The following is a 12,223-nucleotide window of genomic DNA, read 5'->3' on the forward strand; positions in this document are numbered from 1 at the left end:
ACTGACGTCTTACTGTACATGTTACAAACACAAAGACCTCCATTTATGCTGCAGATGAGTCAGTCAGCAAGGATGAACAAACGAGATTCATGTGTTAAGATCATCCTCATTCCTCTTGGATGACGATATCCCAGACAGATCTCCTCATCCTCCTCCTGACTGGATAAATGCAATACTGAGCAAATTTCAGATGCATCCAACAGTCCAATCTCTCCCATCATCCCCACTTCACTATTGGATAAGGGTAATAATAGGCAAACTTCTCTCCAGATTGGAGGTGAAATTATTATCCAATTAATCGATTAGTCAAACATAAACTTGATCTGATCATCAAATAATTGTTTTATTTATTATTTATTTATTATTTTATTTTTATTTATTTGCGACTGCTGATTGAACAAAACAATATATGAGGATGACATCTTGAGCTCTGGAAAACTGTAATAGAGGCAAATAGATTCAGCAAACAATTGGCAGATTTATCAATTATGAAAATAATTGTTAGTTGCAGCCGTACTCCAGACAAGTATCTCGTGTGTTTGCTGCGGCTAACATTATTTCTCCATTCATTATTTTGTCTATAAAAGGTTAATGATGGAAAAACTTCCTCAAAATGCTTGTGTGCTCAAGCATATTCAATTTGATACAGCAAATGATTATATGAACCACTCAAACATGATACATGTCGATTGAAAAGGTGACACCTGCTGTTGCCAAACAATTACTAGTATAAAATAAAAGTTAGGAAAAAGGCTCCGCCATTTTAACAAGAAAAATCCTCAACAGAGTCGATGCTCTTGTATTTCAGGTTGACCACATTTTTAACTCCCCCAACTCTATATAAATTGTGTGTAGTTTGAATCAGGAAAACTCACTAAATGGTCAGGACATTTGTCACAAGCAAATGTGTGTAATTAAAGCAAGAATAACAGGACATAAAAGGCAAAAATTTATTCAGTCTTTTAACAGACAGCGAGAGACAGCTCAATTATTTCTAAAATCAGTTTGTGAAAGAAACATCTCTTTATGTGCACACATTGCATTTACTCAGTAGGAGGGGGATTTGAAGTAGAACAAGAGTGTCCTGGATTGAAGTGGAAGAAAAGATCAATAAAACATCAGTAATGACACAGTTGTGTTGATTACTAGTCAGAAATTCACATTAAAAACGAGACATGTTTCCCTTTTTAAAGTTGGCAGCCTTAGAAAAGACAGTGGACAACAAATGGCCTGCAAATACACATGCAGTGATGTCACCAGACCAGCCCCGAGTCCAAACCTTGACTCATGGACTATGTGAAACTAGCAGATCAATACGAAAGGAGGGAGTCTAGTCAAATCATTTAAAAGTTAGCACACCAAAGGACAAAGACCCACTGGAAACACCCAAAGGACAGTGTCACTCCTATGATCGCCCCAAACTTCAAGTATTCCCTCCAACGTCTGCAACACTTCAAGTATTCCTGCCGAGGACTCCAAACCTTCAATTTATTACCACTTCTTAGGTTTACAACATAAGCTATGATATAAGTGCACTCGAAATTCATCTATACATAGAAAAATAATGATAACAATAGGTTGCAGTAATAGTTTTAACAATCACTTTACATTTCATTTTATACACAACCGTGATGTTATATCACTTTATACCGTGGCATCACATTCCCCGCCCCCTGAGTGTAATGTTCAAGTTTAACCTTCTGTAGCTATGGAAACGCAAACAGTAACAGCAACCTTGGTTTGGTTATTTAAATAACATTAGCAATCACTGACAACGGCAATGATTAGAATCAGAGTAATTATGCCTTTCCACAGACCGTTGTGCTTGTGTGTGACAGATGCATTATGTACAAGCTGCTGATCGATCATGTGCCTCTGGTTTCCGTTCTGTTCGCTGGTGTCAGACACTGACAGCCTTCATCCTGCAAAATTAACATTTTTGTGTTAAGAAACAGACAAGGTGCTTAAAGAAAATCAATGCAGATATTGAAGACATGTGATCACATTGCACTGTAGTGTATTGACAGTTCCTTCAGCAAGAGGTTTATTGAGTGAAAGTAAAATACGTACTCATCCCCTCCTTTCACAACTTTACACAGCACCACAAGGGGATGGGATGAGCAAACTAAACAGTTGAGTGTAGCTCGGGCTTGTAAGGTGTCACTTTCACCTACCCCAGTTTCGCTAGCCGAACAGACCCTCCAGCCTCCTCAGGAACCAGCAGCAATGCAGCTCCGGCATTTGTACAACTTGGGGTCATGGGTGCGGATGTGGTTCCGTACATTCCTTAGTCGAAAGAACGTCTTGCTGCAGAGCTACAGAAGTGCAGAGTGGGTAAGCCGGAGAGTTAACACCAGGAAGTGACCAGAGAATGACAAGACGGAAGCTTTGACTTGCACTGATGATACAGCTGTGATGTCATAGTGTCTAGATCAGAAGTTGTAACCAGGTGCTGAGTGAAAAGATTCTGCAGTGTGTCTCACTCTGTGGGTTTTAGCAGTTTCCCAATAAAAAGTGACTTAAATGAATGAAACATAACAACCACACATTAACCATCTTTACCTTATATTACAAAAATAATAATACATATATTTTGTACCGTTTGTCTGTTCGTCATCGTGTATTTATGATATACAAGGTCCAGTTACCGTCTCAAGTCACACTGCTCAGTTAGTTATTTCTTTGTGAGCTCTTTAACACCAGAGAAGATAAATAAACCATTAAGGTGTAGTAAGACCCATCGTCAGTCACAGGAATTTGATTTCCCCACATGGGACCATGCAGCACTAATGCAATAGCATGACAGTTAGCTACCGGTCCATCCATATAACTCTGTGTGTGCAGCTCAAACTCAGTGTGAACACACACTGGACCAGAACTAAAAGACGACAATGCATAAGTCTTTCTCCTTGGTCTGGAGTAAACGAACACCAGGTGTGAAAGCACCCTTCGATATTTCAATCAAATTGGCCGGTATAATGTTGAGTGGGAATAATACATTTGCATGCTTTTGGTGTTCCATGTTATGGTTGTCAATCCAATGTCTCAACTCCACTCGAGAGCTCTATTCTAGGTTGTATATGAAAGCGGGTGCTTACCGGACAGGGCCAGTGCTTGCCCTCGATGTGCCTGAGGCGATGCATGATTAGAGCATCACAGTCCTTGTAGGTGGCTGCACACTGCAGACAGGCATGGGACGCCTTTGGGACTTTAGGGGCTTGACTACGAGGCCCTCGAAGCCGTTTTAGTCGTGCCCGTCGTACGGCATCCAGCACGACACAGTTCCTGCTGCTCAGAGCGAGGACTTTACCTTGTTGCTGGAGAGAAGACAGCGGGGAAAAGAGGATTATTGATGAGTTGACTCAATTTTTGTAGATACAAAAAAAAATGTACTGCAATTATAGATAGTGTCCTCATTTATACTATAACACCAGGAGTGTTACTATGAAGAAAACTTGTACAGGTAGGTGACATTAGTGATTTTCTACATTGTTGTGTCTTTATTGCCCTTTCAAGGTCCCTAAAGAACTCGCAGTCATCATCATACATCACTACCTTCCCTATTATCTACCTTTGGCATGGTCCGTGTGGTCTTGGACCCAGCAGATTTGGCCAGATGAAGAGTGTTGTTTTGGGAGTTTCCCCTGGGTCTCTGAACCCTGTTTTGGCTCACTTTCCTCTCCTCCCTCTCCCTCTTCACCACAGGCAGGGTGGTGGGTGGCACTCTGGCCCTCAGTGCTCTGTGGGGGGGCTCTTCAGCTCCAAATTTCTCCCCAACTTGTGACACAGAGCGTGTTAAGCAGATATCCACGCTCTCTTCCTCTTTCTTCAGTCCTGCCATGGGCCCCCCTGCTGGCCGACAGAAGCTGAACAGAAAGCCGGAATCCAGTAATTTGATGGGGGGCTTGCTCTGGCGTTTGCCCAGGTCCGGTGAGGGAGGATCGGGGAAAGGTCCGACAACTGGCACCGGGTCTGCTGGCTCCTCTTTAATGACTTTGTACAGAGGGTGGTTGTAGATAGAGGGTGGAGGTCCATGATCTGATAACTGGAGCCCACCAGCTTCATTATCCTTCACTCTCAGTCTAGTATCCATGACCCCCCTCATCCCCTGGTTCCCCACTTTCCTCCCTTCCTCCCTCGGCTTACCTTTGGTCTTCTTAACCTCTCTTGCGGAGCCCCGCTTCAGCTTGGCCTTTGTTGCTGGTCGGCTGCTGTTATAACGCAGCGTTTTGACTGTTTCTACAGGGACCTTATTTCTGGTCTGTGTCCTCTGTGAGGGTGGGGATCTGTGAGAAAGACCTGAGATAGAGCATTCGATTGGTTCTGATTTGATCCTGACTGTGTTTCTCACAAGAGGTTTTTTGGTGCTCCGTGGCAGAGGCTGCTGGGCAGGAAGGTGGGCACCGTCACCCTTCCTCACTGACCGTCTGAGTTCTCTCCCCCCGAAGGAAGGCCTGGATGCAGGTTGGAACATGTCTGGCAACACACCTTTACTCCGCATGCTCCTGTCGCTTGGAGGGATATGTCGCACGGCGGTCTTTGGCCTCTTTGCAGTAATCTGTTCCACGCTCATTGTGCCCACAGGCTTGGCCTTCACTGACTTGTTGAGGAGGCGGGTGTTAACGGGGTTACAGAGGGGAAGCGACAGTGTCATATCCCCATACGGTAGAACAGGGGAGGTGGCGCGGGGTTTCCGCCGCTTCGTCAGTGAATAGTTGTTGGCCTTCAGCTTCCTCAGTCGTTTCTTTTGTCTCCAGCCAATTAGATCTTCTGGTCTGGGGAGGAGAGCAGTCCTCTGTAGCCCCAGAACATTCATTAACTTGTACTTCTCCTGTGCTCTCGCATAATCCTCTTCATCTTCTCCGACCTCCTCTACTTCCTGCTTCACCCGAACAGGGCTACACGCCGCGCTGGGCCTTGATCTGGAGGTGCAAGAGAGGCGAGTGATGGAGTGAGGCTTTCTGTTTCGTCGCGGGCTCTCTGGCACGGGCAGAAATCTCTGAACCTCCTTGGCTGCACCAGGAGTTGAGCGGAGAAGACGGGTGTTTGATGGAGGTATGGGTGAGTAATTCTGTGACTGAAGGTTGGCTATGGTGTGTCGAGGTATAGTAACTTTCTTGGAAGAGGGAGATTTGAAGTCCATGAGCTTCATCCTGTGCGAGGGACTCAGAGGGAGGCCGTTATGACCTTGGAGTTTTGCCATTCGGCGCAAATTGCGCCTGGGACTCCCTTCTAAAGAATCATCTGAGGTGTCCAGCATTAGACTGTAGCTGTCGTTCATGTTGTCCTCTAGTCCCAAAACTTTTTTCCTTTTGTTTTCCCTTTGCTGGTGATGACGCTCATGGCATGCACCAGAACAGGTTGAGGTAAAGCCTTTGCCAGGATGGAGCTGCTGTTCCTGCTCCTTCATGAGAGCAGAGCAGGCTTCCACTGCCGGCCACATGCCCAGATGGCGGGCCATGGCGATGACTTCAGGTAGGTCCTCCTGGCGAACACACAGAGTGGAGGAGTAGGAGAAATCCAGCAGCGAAAGAAGGCTGTCCTCACGGAAACCTGAGGGGGGAAAAGGAGGCTTTAATTAGATGTGCTGAACCCCGGTCAATCAGTGAGTGAGATGAGGGAGATGAAAGCAACTCGGTGCAAAGAGGATCAGAGAGAAGCAGCAAGAGTGGCAGCAAAGTGTAAACATGACAGTGGAGACTAAGAGACAATATAACAACTGCTTTAATCAGGGACACTTCTGCTGCTACATCAAAGACATAAGTAAATGAGAAAACAGACTATGGCTGTGTCCCAATTCAGGGTCTGGCGCCTCCAACTACAGACCAAAGACTACAGACTTTCTAGACCAAATACGCCACAATTCGAACCTGTTACAAAAGGTCTCTTAAAATGTGGCTGAGAAATGCACCCCCCCTTTGGCTTGAACTACCTTACATCACCAGTGTATCTTCTGCAGCTTTAAGTTTCCTAAAAATCATTGTTTCATGGATAACGAAATGAACCTGAACTTGGAAAGTCAGAAATGATCATGTGACTGTGTATTTACAGGATTTTTGCATTCAGCGGCTCACCAGTCACTGTTAAATGTATAGATATATGTCTATTTTAATAATCTATTAATTGTTTCAATCATTTTTTGAGCAAAAACACTAAAAACTTGCAGATTTCCTATTCATCTTTGCATTTTACACTGTTGTTCAGATAAAGTAAGATATGCAAATATATTCACTGGGCTCTGGGAAATTATAATGGGCATTTAGCATTTTACAGAGAAAAACTGTATAATTTGGAGGCTAATCAATAATAACAAAAAATGCAGATCTGAATGGCTACACTTGAATGTGAAGTCAGAGAGAGATGCAACATTGTTCGAATATAGCGATAACGGTGCATATTTCTAGTCGACAGTCTCTCCAGGAGGGTGTTCATTGTGTGGTACTTGTTTGTACACACAAAAATTGACAGAATTAGAGTTGTGAAGTGGGAGGAACTATTTTGGGGTGCCACTGATTCTAGAAGTAATAGGTGTGTTAATTTTTCCTGTAAACAATGTTACGTGACTGACAATTGGAGCATTTTTGCAGTTTAGATTGATGTGAAATGCTCCCGTTTCAATCATCAGTGCAAACGGTTAATAACTGAGTTACAAAATATCAGGTTCCATGTTAAAAATCGAAGGTACAAGCTTTTGTACATAAAATATTAAGGGGTGAAGATAACTACCACTTTTAAGGTATTTTTTGGCAAGAAACATCCCATTACCGAGCATAAAATTCTGTCAAGTAATCCCCTGGTGGCGATCTCTAAAGATTATAGTGTTGAGAAAACTGAAATACAATCTGCACTTTAAATCAGTTCACTTTTAAACTGTCTCAGTTTTTTGATCCAATTCAGAAGCTATGGCACCCAATTTTGTTAGCAACTCCAATGACAAAGCGTTTTGAATTCCTGTCCGCTTCAATTCACACCTCTGACTGGCCTCTTCAGCAACAGCAACAATGGGTACTGTAGTATTAATAGTACCATACCAAAAATGTCAGACAAAACATGATTCATCATAAACGAATCTGAAATAATGAAAACTGGTGTTTCTGTGTTGAGTAACATTAAGGATAGCATTTACAAAAAAGACTGAAATGAAAATACAGAATGGAAAGAACCACTACTGGAACCAGCTTCACCAGAAAGATCTGTGGGAGGGAGGGGGGTTTCAAAGCTGTTCAACAACCCAACAAGCACTAGCGCCATTAACCTTCTTTCAGTTTAGTATTTGGTGGTACTTTGATAAACATTTCCTTGAATTTAGATTGGAAATTGACTTAGAAGTTAAACAGGAAAATTCTAATGCCCAAATGCATTGTTTGTTGCCTGTGGGTCAAGACTGACTCATCTGAAAAGAAGGCACAGGCTCAGTCTGGCCTTTAGATCCAGATCCAGCCCCTTAAACTGAGCACAGCTCAGTGACATTTTCTATTGTCAGTTTAGCCTCTAGGTAACTGCTCTTACCGGTGAGATCTATGTCTGCTTTCATGCTCGAGTCCATCTCTGTGAAGATTTCCTGGAAATGATCGCTGACGGCCGCCAGAACAGCTCTGTGGGCTGAATAGGATCGGCCGTTTGTTCGCAGGGTGATGTCACAGAACAGCCCCGCCTCCCGCTGACTCCTCAGCTTGCTCAGCATGTCAGCGCTGTGTGATGCCATCGTCTTTGTGACACATCCTCTGCCACCCAGCTTCTGACAGAAGAAGATAGAAGTTCATCATTATAATAATATAACATGTGAAAAAGCACTTGTGGGAGAGGAATGTGAGAGCAAGATTAAGTGAGACTGAGCATGAGAAAGTGTGAATTTAAAATGTGTAGGATGCCGAAAAACGAGGAACTGATAAAAAAAACTTGTGCCGTTACTTGTCAGATCAACAGTGACTCTGACCTTCCCTTACCTGAGTTTTGTTGGTGCGCTGGCTCTGACACTCTGGACAGCCCAGGACAAAATCTCTGATCTGGAAGTACATCCCTGTTAAGAAAACAGTTATGCAAAGATAAGATTATGAGGAAAAAAGATAGGTGGGGATTTTCTAGTACAACTTCAAAAGATAATAATCTTAAAGGCTCGATACTCCTCTGACACTTGTAGAGCTGACTTTTGATCTTGATGAAAGACACAGGATGAAATGTATTATCTCACACACACAGCCAGGGCCATAATAAACAACCATCTTTAATGTCTGAGTATGTTTCTTGATCTTTGACTGATTCAATCAGGAGTGTGTGGTTGCTTCAACAATAAGAAATGAATAAACTCTAGTTACATATAGATAAGATAACCAGTAAGAAGAAGCTGGTTTACAGAGGAGGGAAACACATGCTGTCCTGTGAAGTCAGATGTGAGGCAAACAGTGATGTTCATACCTTCCCACCAGTAGTTTTCAGCCACACATTTGTAGGTCTCCTCCAGGGAGAGGTGGCGCCGTCGTAGGTGAAAGGTGGAGATGGCCTCATGTCTCCGGTCCTCATCCAAAACCTCCCGGTAGTTGATGAAGCCCCTCTCTAGCTTCTTGCGGTACAGCAGCCCGTCTATCACCTCAAAGTTGGGCGACCAGCGTGCAGGGAGCGCACGCCCTTGTGAGTTCCCGACTGACTCCATATCGCCGGGTCTGTCTCTGTCTCCATCCGACCAGGGTTTGGACGGACAAAACGTCCCAGGGTTCGCGTAGGGAGCGTTAGTGTGGGTGCAATCGCCGGCCATTTTAACCGGTTTTATATTCAGATGTAAGAATGCAACTTTATCCAGTCTGGAAAGCCTCTTCCTCCGAGAAGTAGTTAAAAACACCCCCCCCTTTTGCTCGGCCGGGTCGCCCCTTGTACGTCACGGCGGGGAGCTACGGGCCAAACTTCACCCACAGTCCCGAGACAAAGTACACGTGGATGCTGTGACAGCAAACAACAGACCCCCAAACCAAACAATGAGCCCCTGCAAACACTCTTCGACACCCTGCTAGTAGCCGGGCTCCGTAGCCCTCCCCTCGTTGGTGTCAGTTAGCTAAAATTAACCGTAACGTCTCTCATTATGGCTTACAAAAGACTGTTTTTCCTCAACTGGCGCTTAGGAAGAAAGTCACTATCATATGGGGGTCAGCAGCATTTCATCGGAGGGTCCTGCTTTGTACCCTAGCTGTCAATGCGGGCATCACTTCTCGCTACCAAAACATAACTGACTAACATCCCTAAAATTTTGCCCACAGTTGCACTTTATGTTTGGGAAACGTTCGGTCATATTTTTGTACAATTTAGTGGTTTCTAACGTTACGCAACGTCAACAGAAATGTTTGACTGTCAATCCAAGTGTAGATAATAAATTCAGCCAGGAGAGTAACGCGCCAACAACGCCGAGCCAAGTGATGTAAAGTCACCGGTTTCACAGCGACCACGCACACAGGCTTCACAGCCGACCTCTCACCAGCAGCCCGTCTTCCATCCACTTCAGCGGTCGGGAGTGGCCTCCGGGGCTGGATGACGGCGGGCAGCCTCACCTCCGGCGTTAACTTGAGATTTCTTTTCGCCAACTCGAGTCGGAAGCAACATGATGACGCAGCTATCAGCTCAGCATCGCCACTTCAACGACCTAAAAGCGAGGTTGTCTCCGCGGTCTACCCGAAATGTTGTAAATCACCGCCGGGTCCTTTCAAAAGCGAGCCAACAAGCTCCGATCAGAAACCCGACATGATTCATACCGCTCCCCTTACCGCAAAGCCTGTCCGGTGATCAAAGAATCCGATTTTTCAAACTCGTAACCTTCTGTTTGTTGCTAATCAGCAGCCTAACCGAGCCAGCTCCTCCCCGCCTTCAGACAAAAGCCATTAGCAGAAGCTTTAAAGAGCTTCGGCCAGACGAGACGCGATTGGCTGATGGAGCTGCCACTCATTTAGTTTTCGGCCCCTCGCTTTCAAGGTAGGTTGCTTGCTCACGATGCCAGTATACTAGTGTTTGCTTCACTTGCACAGTCAAGTTAAACATGATACACCCAGTGGAGTGTCTCAACATTCACATTGAGGACGCAGTGTAAGCAAATATTGCCCAATTTTTGTCCCATCCTCTGTAAATAAGATGACATTATTTAGTCAGAATGAATTAGAAATAAATTATTTTAAAATGTTAGCTGTCTCTGTCATCTCAATTTCAGCCACAAATACTCCAATAATGTAAATTCTGCAAAATTTCAAGATTATAATATATAATACACAATATGCAAGCAGCCAAATTTTGACACCATAAAATGAAAACATCTGTATCAAATGAATACATCACCCATCACCCAATTATAGGTTCATGGCTGCATTTTAAAATAAAATTATCATAAAAGTTGCTGCTGAACAGTAACTTTCTCTGAGCAAAGCAGTGGCAATTTCCTTAAGATATATGATACTAATAGTAAGACACTGGGAATGGTGTACAGTAACAAAGCAAAGGTGTTCAAAAACTTCCATTTCACTCAGTCAATCTTTTGTATACTTTTTTCAAATACAAATGAGGAGGTGTAGAGTCTGACTTTACACAACAGTGAAGCCAATATTCAAACAAAACAAAATAATGACTGTGGTGGTACTTCACTGCATCAGCTCACTATTTCTGTTTTGTATCGACCACTAAGTTTGTCAAGAAACCAAACCTTGTGCATTTCAGTCACTTGTACGTTTAAAAGACAGCAAGCTCCACTGTAATGATGGAGAGCATATACATTTAACCACAACCTCTACACAGTTTACACTACTGAATACACACCCAACATATCCTTTTTCTTCTTTTCCATCATTCCCTGTGCATTTTAGGCAGGTGAAGACATCAGGACCAGGGTAATGTTAAAATAAGTAGAAATGCTTGCAAACACGTTGCACTGATTCTGTAATCTCTACAGCCAATCTGTGTGCATTGAGAGGTTTGCATGGTGAAAGTGAGCCAAAGCAATCATAAAATAGTGGTCACACTGTGGTCATGTCATTCGCATTTAAGGGTTTATCAACCTTGGAGTAGTTTATATTCTTCAAAAAAGAATTTATAGTGGCAAGAAAAATTATGTGAATCCTTTGGAATGACCCGGATTTCTGCATCAATTGCTCATAAAATGTGTTCTGATCTCCATCTAAGTCACAAATGTAGACAAATACAATGTGCCCAAGATAATATCACACCATTGTTATGTTTTGTGTCTTTATTGAACACACTCATTAAGCATTCACAGTGTCAGGGGGAAAAGGTAAGTGAATACTTGGAATTAATAACTGGTCAAACCTCCTTTGGCACCAATAACCTCAAACGAGCTCTTTCAGTAGCTGCTGATCAGACCTTCACAATGTTCAGTGGGGATTTTGGACCCTTCTTCCTACAGATCCACTTCAGCTCAGACATTTTCTTAGGATGTCTGGTGTGAACGTTTCTCTTTGGGTCATTCCACAGCATCTCTAGTGGATTAAGGTCCAGGCTCTGACTGGAGCAGGTGGATTTTCTTAGTTTGAAGTCATTCTGTAGTAGATTTACTTTGATGTTTATCGTCATTGTCCTGCTGCATCACTCAGCTTCTACCGAGCTTCATCAGGTGGACAGTCACCCTGACGTTATCCTGTAAGATTCCTTGATAAACTTTGGAGTTAATTTTTCTCCTCAGTGATGGCGAGCTGTCCAGGCCCAGAGGCAGCAAATCGGCCCCAAATCATGATGCTCCCTCCACCGCGCTTCACCTTTGGGATTATTTCTTCATGTTGGTATTCAGTGCCCTTTACTCCATACATATAGTGCTGCATGTTCTTCCCAGACAATTCAACCTTAGATTCATCAGTCCATAACACATTTTCACTGTAGTGTTGTGGAGAGTCAAGCTGCACTTTGGCAAACCTCGGGGGCACAGTGTTTTTTTTTTGTTTGCAACCATGCACCACGATTTTTATATGGTCACTTCATGAATAGAGATGTTAACCAGCTCTAACGATTCCTTTAAGCCTTTAGCTGTTACACTGAGGCTCTTTGTTTTATTACTGATAATTCTGCGTTGTGCTTTTGGAGTCATCTCAGCTGGGTGCCCACTTCTAGGAGAGTAGCCACAGAACTAAATCATTTCAGTATATAGACAGTTTGCCTGACTTTGCACTGATGTATATCCTTTAAGCTTTATGCAAATCAACAACCCTTGATCCAAAGTTTTTTGAGATCTATTTTTTGCAAGGTT

The 12,223-nt window shown here is 43.5% G+C and overlaps 1 protein-coding gene across 2 annotated transcripts; it reads right to left on the bottom strand.

Annotated features, from left to right (window-relative positions):
• Positions 1–936: 936 nt before the first annotated feature.
• Positions 937–9,838, bottom strand: si:dkey-229b18.3 (uncharacterized). Of its 2 annotated transcripts, none has more exons than XM_056389725.1 (7): positions 8,416–9,838; positions 7,947–8,020; positions 7,510–7,735; positions 3,572–5,553; positions 3,099–3,317; positions 2,175–2,315; positions 937–1,922 (listed from the first exon to the last, which is right to left on the bottom strand). In XM_056389725.1, exons 1-6 carry the CDS (start codon positions 8,750–8,752, stop codon positions 2,211–2,213), a joined length of 2,943 nt encoding a protein of 980 aa, XP_056245700.1. In that variant the 5' UTR covers positions 8,753–9,838; the 3' UTR covers positions 937–1,922; positions 2,175–2,210. The 2 variants fall into 2 exon arrangements, with proteins under 2 accessions (XP_056245700.1, XP_056245699.1); XM_056389724.1 differs by having other exon boundaries at positions 7,510–7,738.
• Positions 9,839–12,223: the final 2,385 nt, after the last annotated feature.

This window comes from Seriola aureovittata, chromosome 11, assembly GCF_021018895.1.
Source record: "Seriola aureovittata isolate HTS-2021-v1 ecotype China chromosome 11, ASM2101889v1, whole genome shotgun sequence".
NCBI lineage: Eukaryota > Metazoa > Chordata > Actinopteri > Carangiformes > Carangidae > Seriola > Seriola aureovittata.

Bases quoted from the DNA above. Each gene is read 5' to 3' on its own strand.
- si:dkey-229b18.3 (XM_056389724.1), bottom strand. From the start codon at position 8,752: ATGGCCGGCGATTGCACCCACACTAACGCTCCCTACGCGAACCCTGGG. The intron at 8,021-8,415 runs GTATGAACATCA...TTTTCTTAACAG, and splicing joins TGAAAACTACTGGTGGGAAG to GGATGTACTTCCAGATCAGA. The intron at 5,554-7,509 runs GTAAGAGCAGTT...TTCCCCCCTCAG, and splicing joins AGCAGACATAGATCTCACCG to GTTTCCGTGAGGACAGCCTT.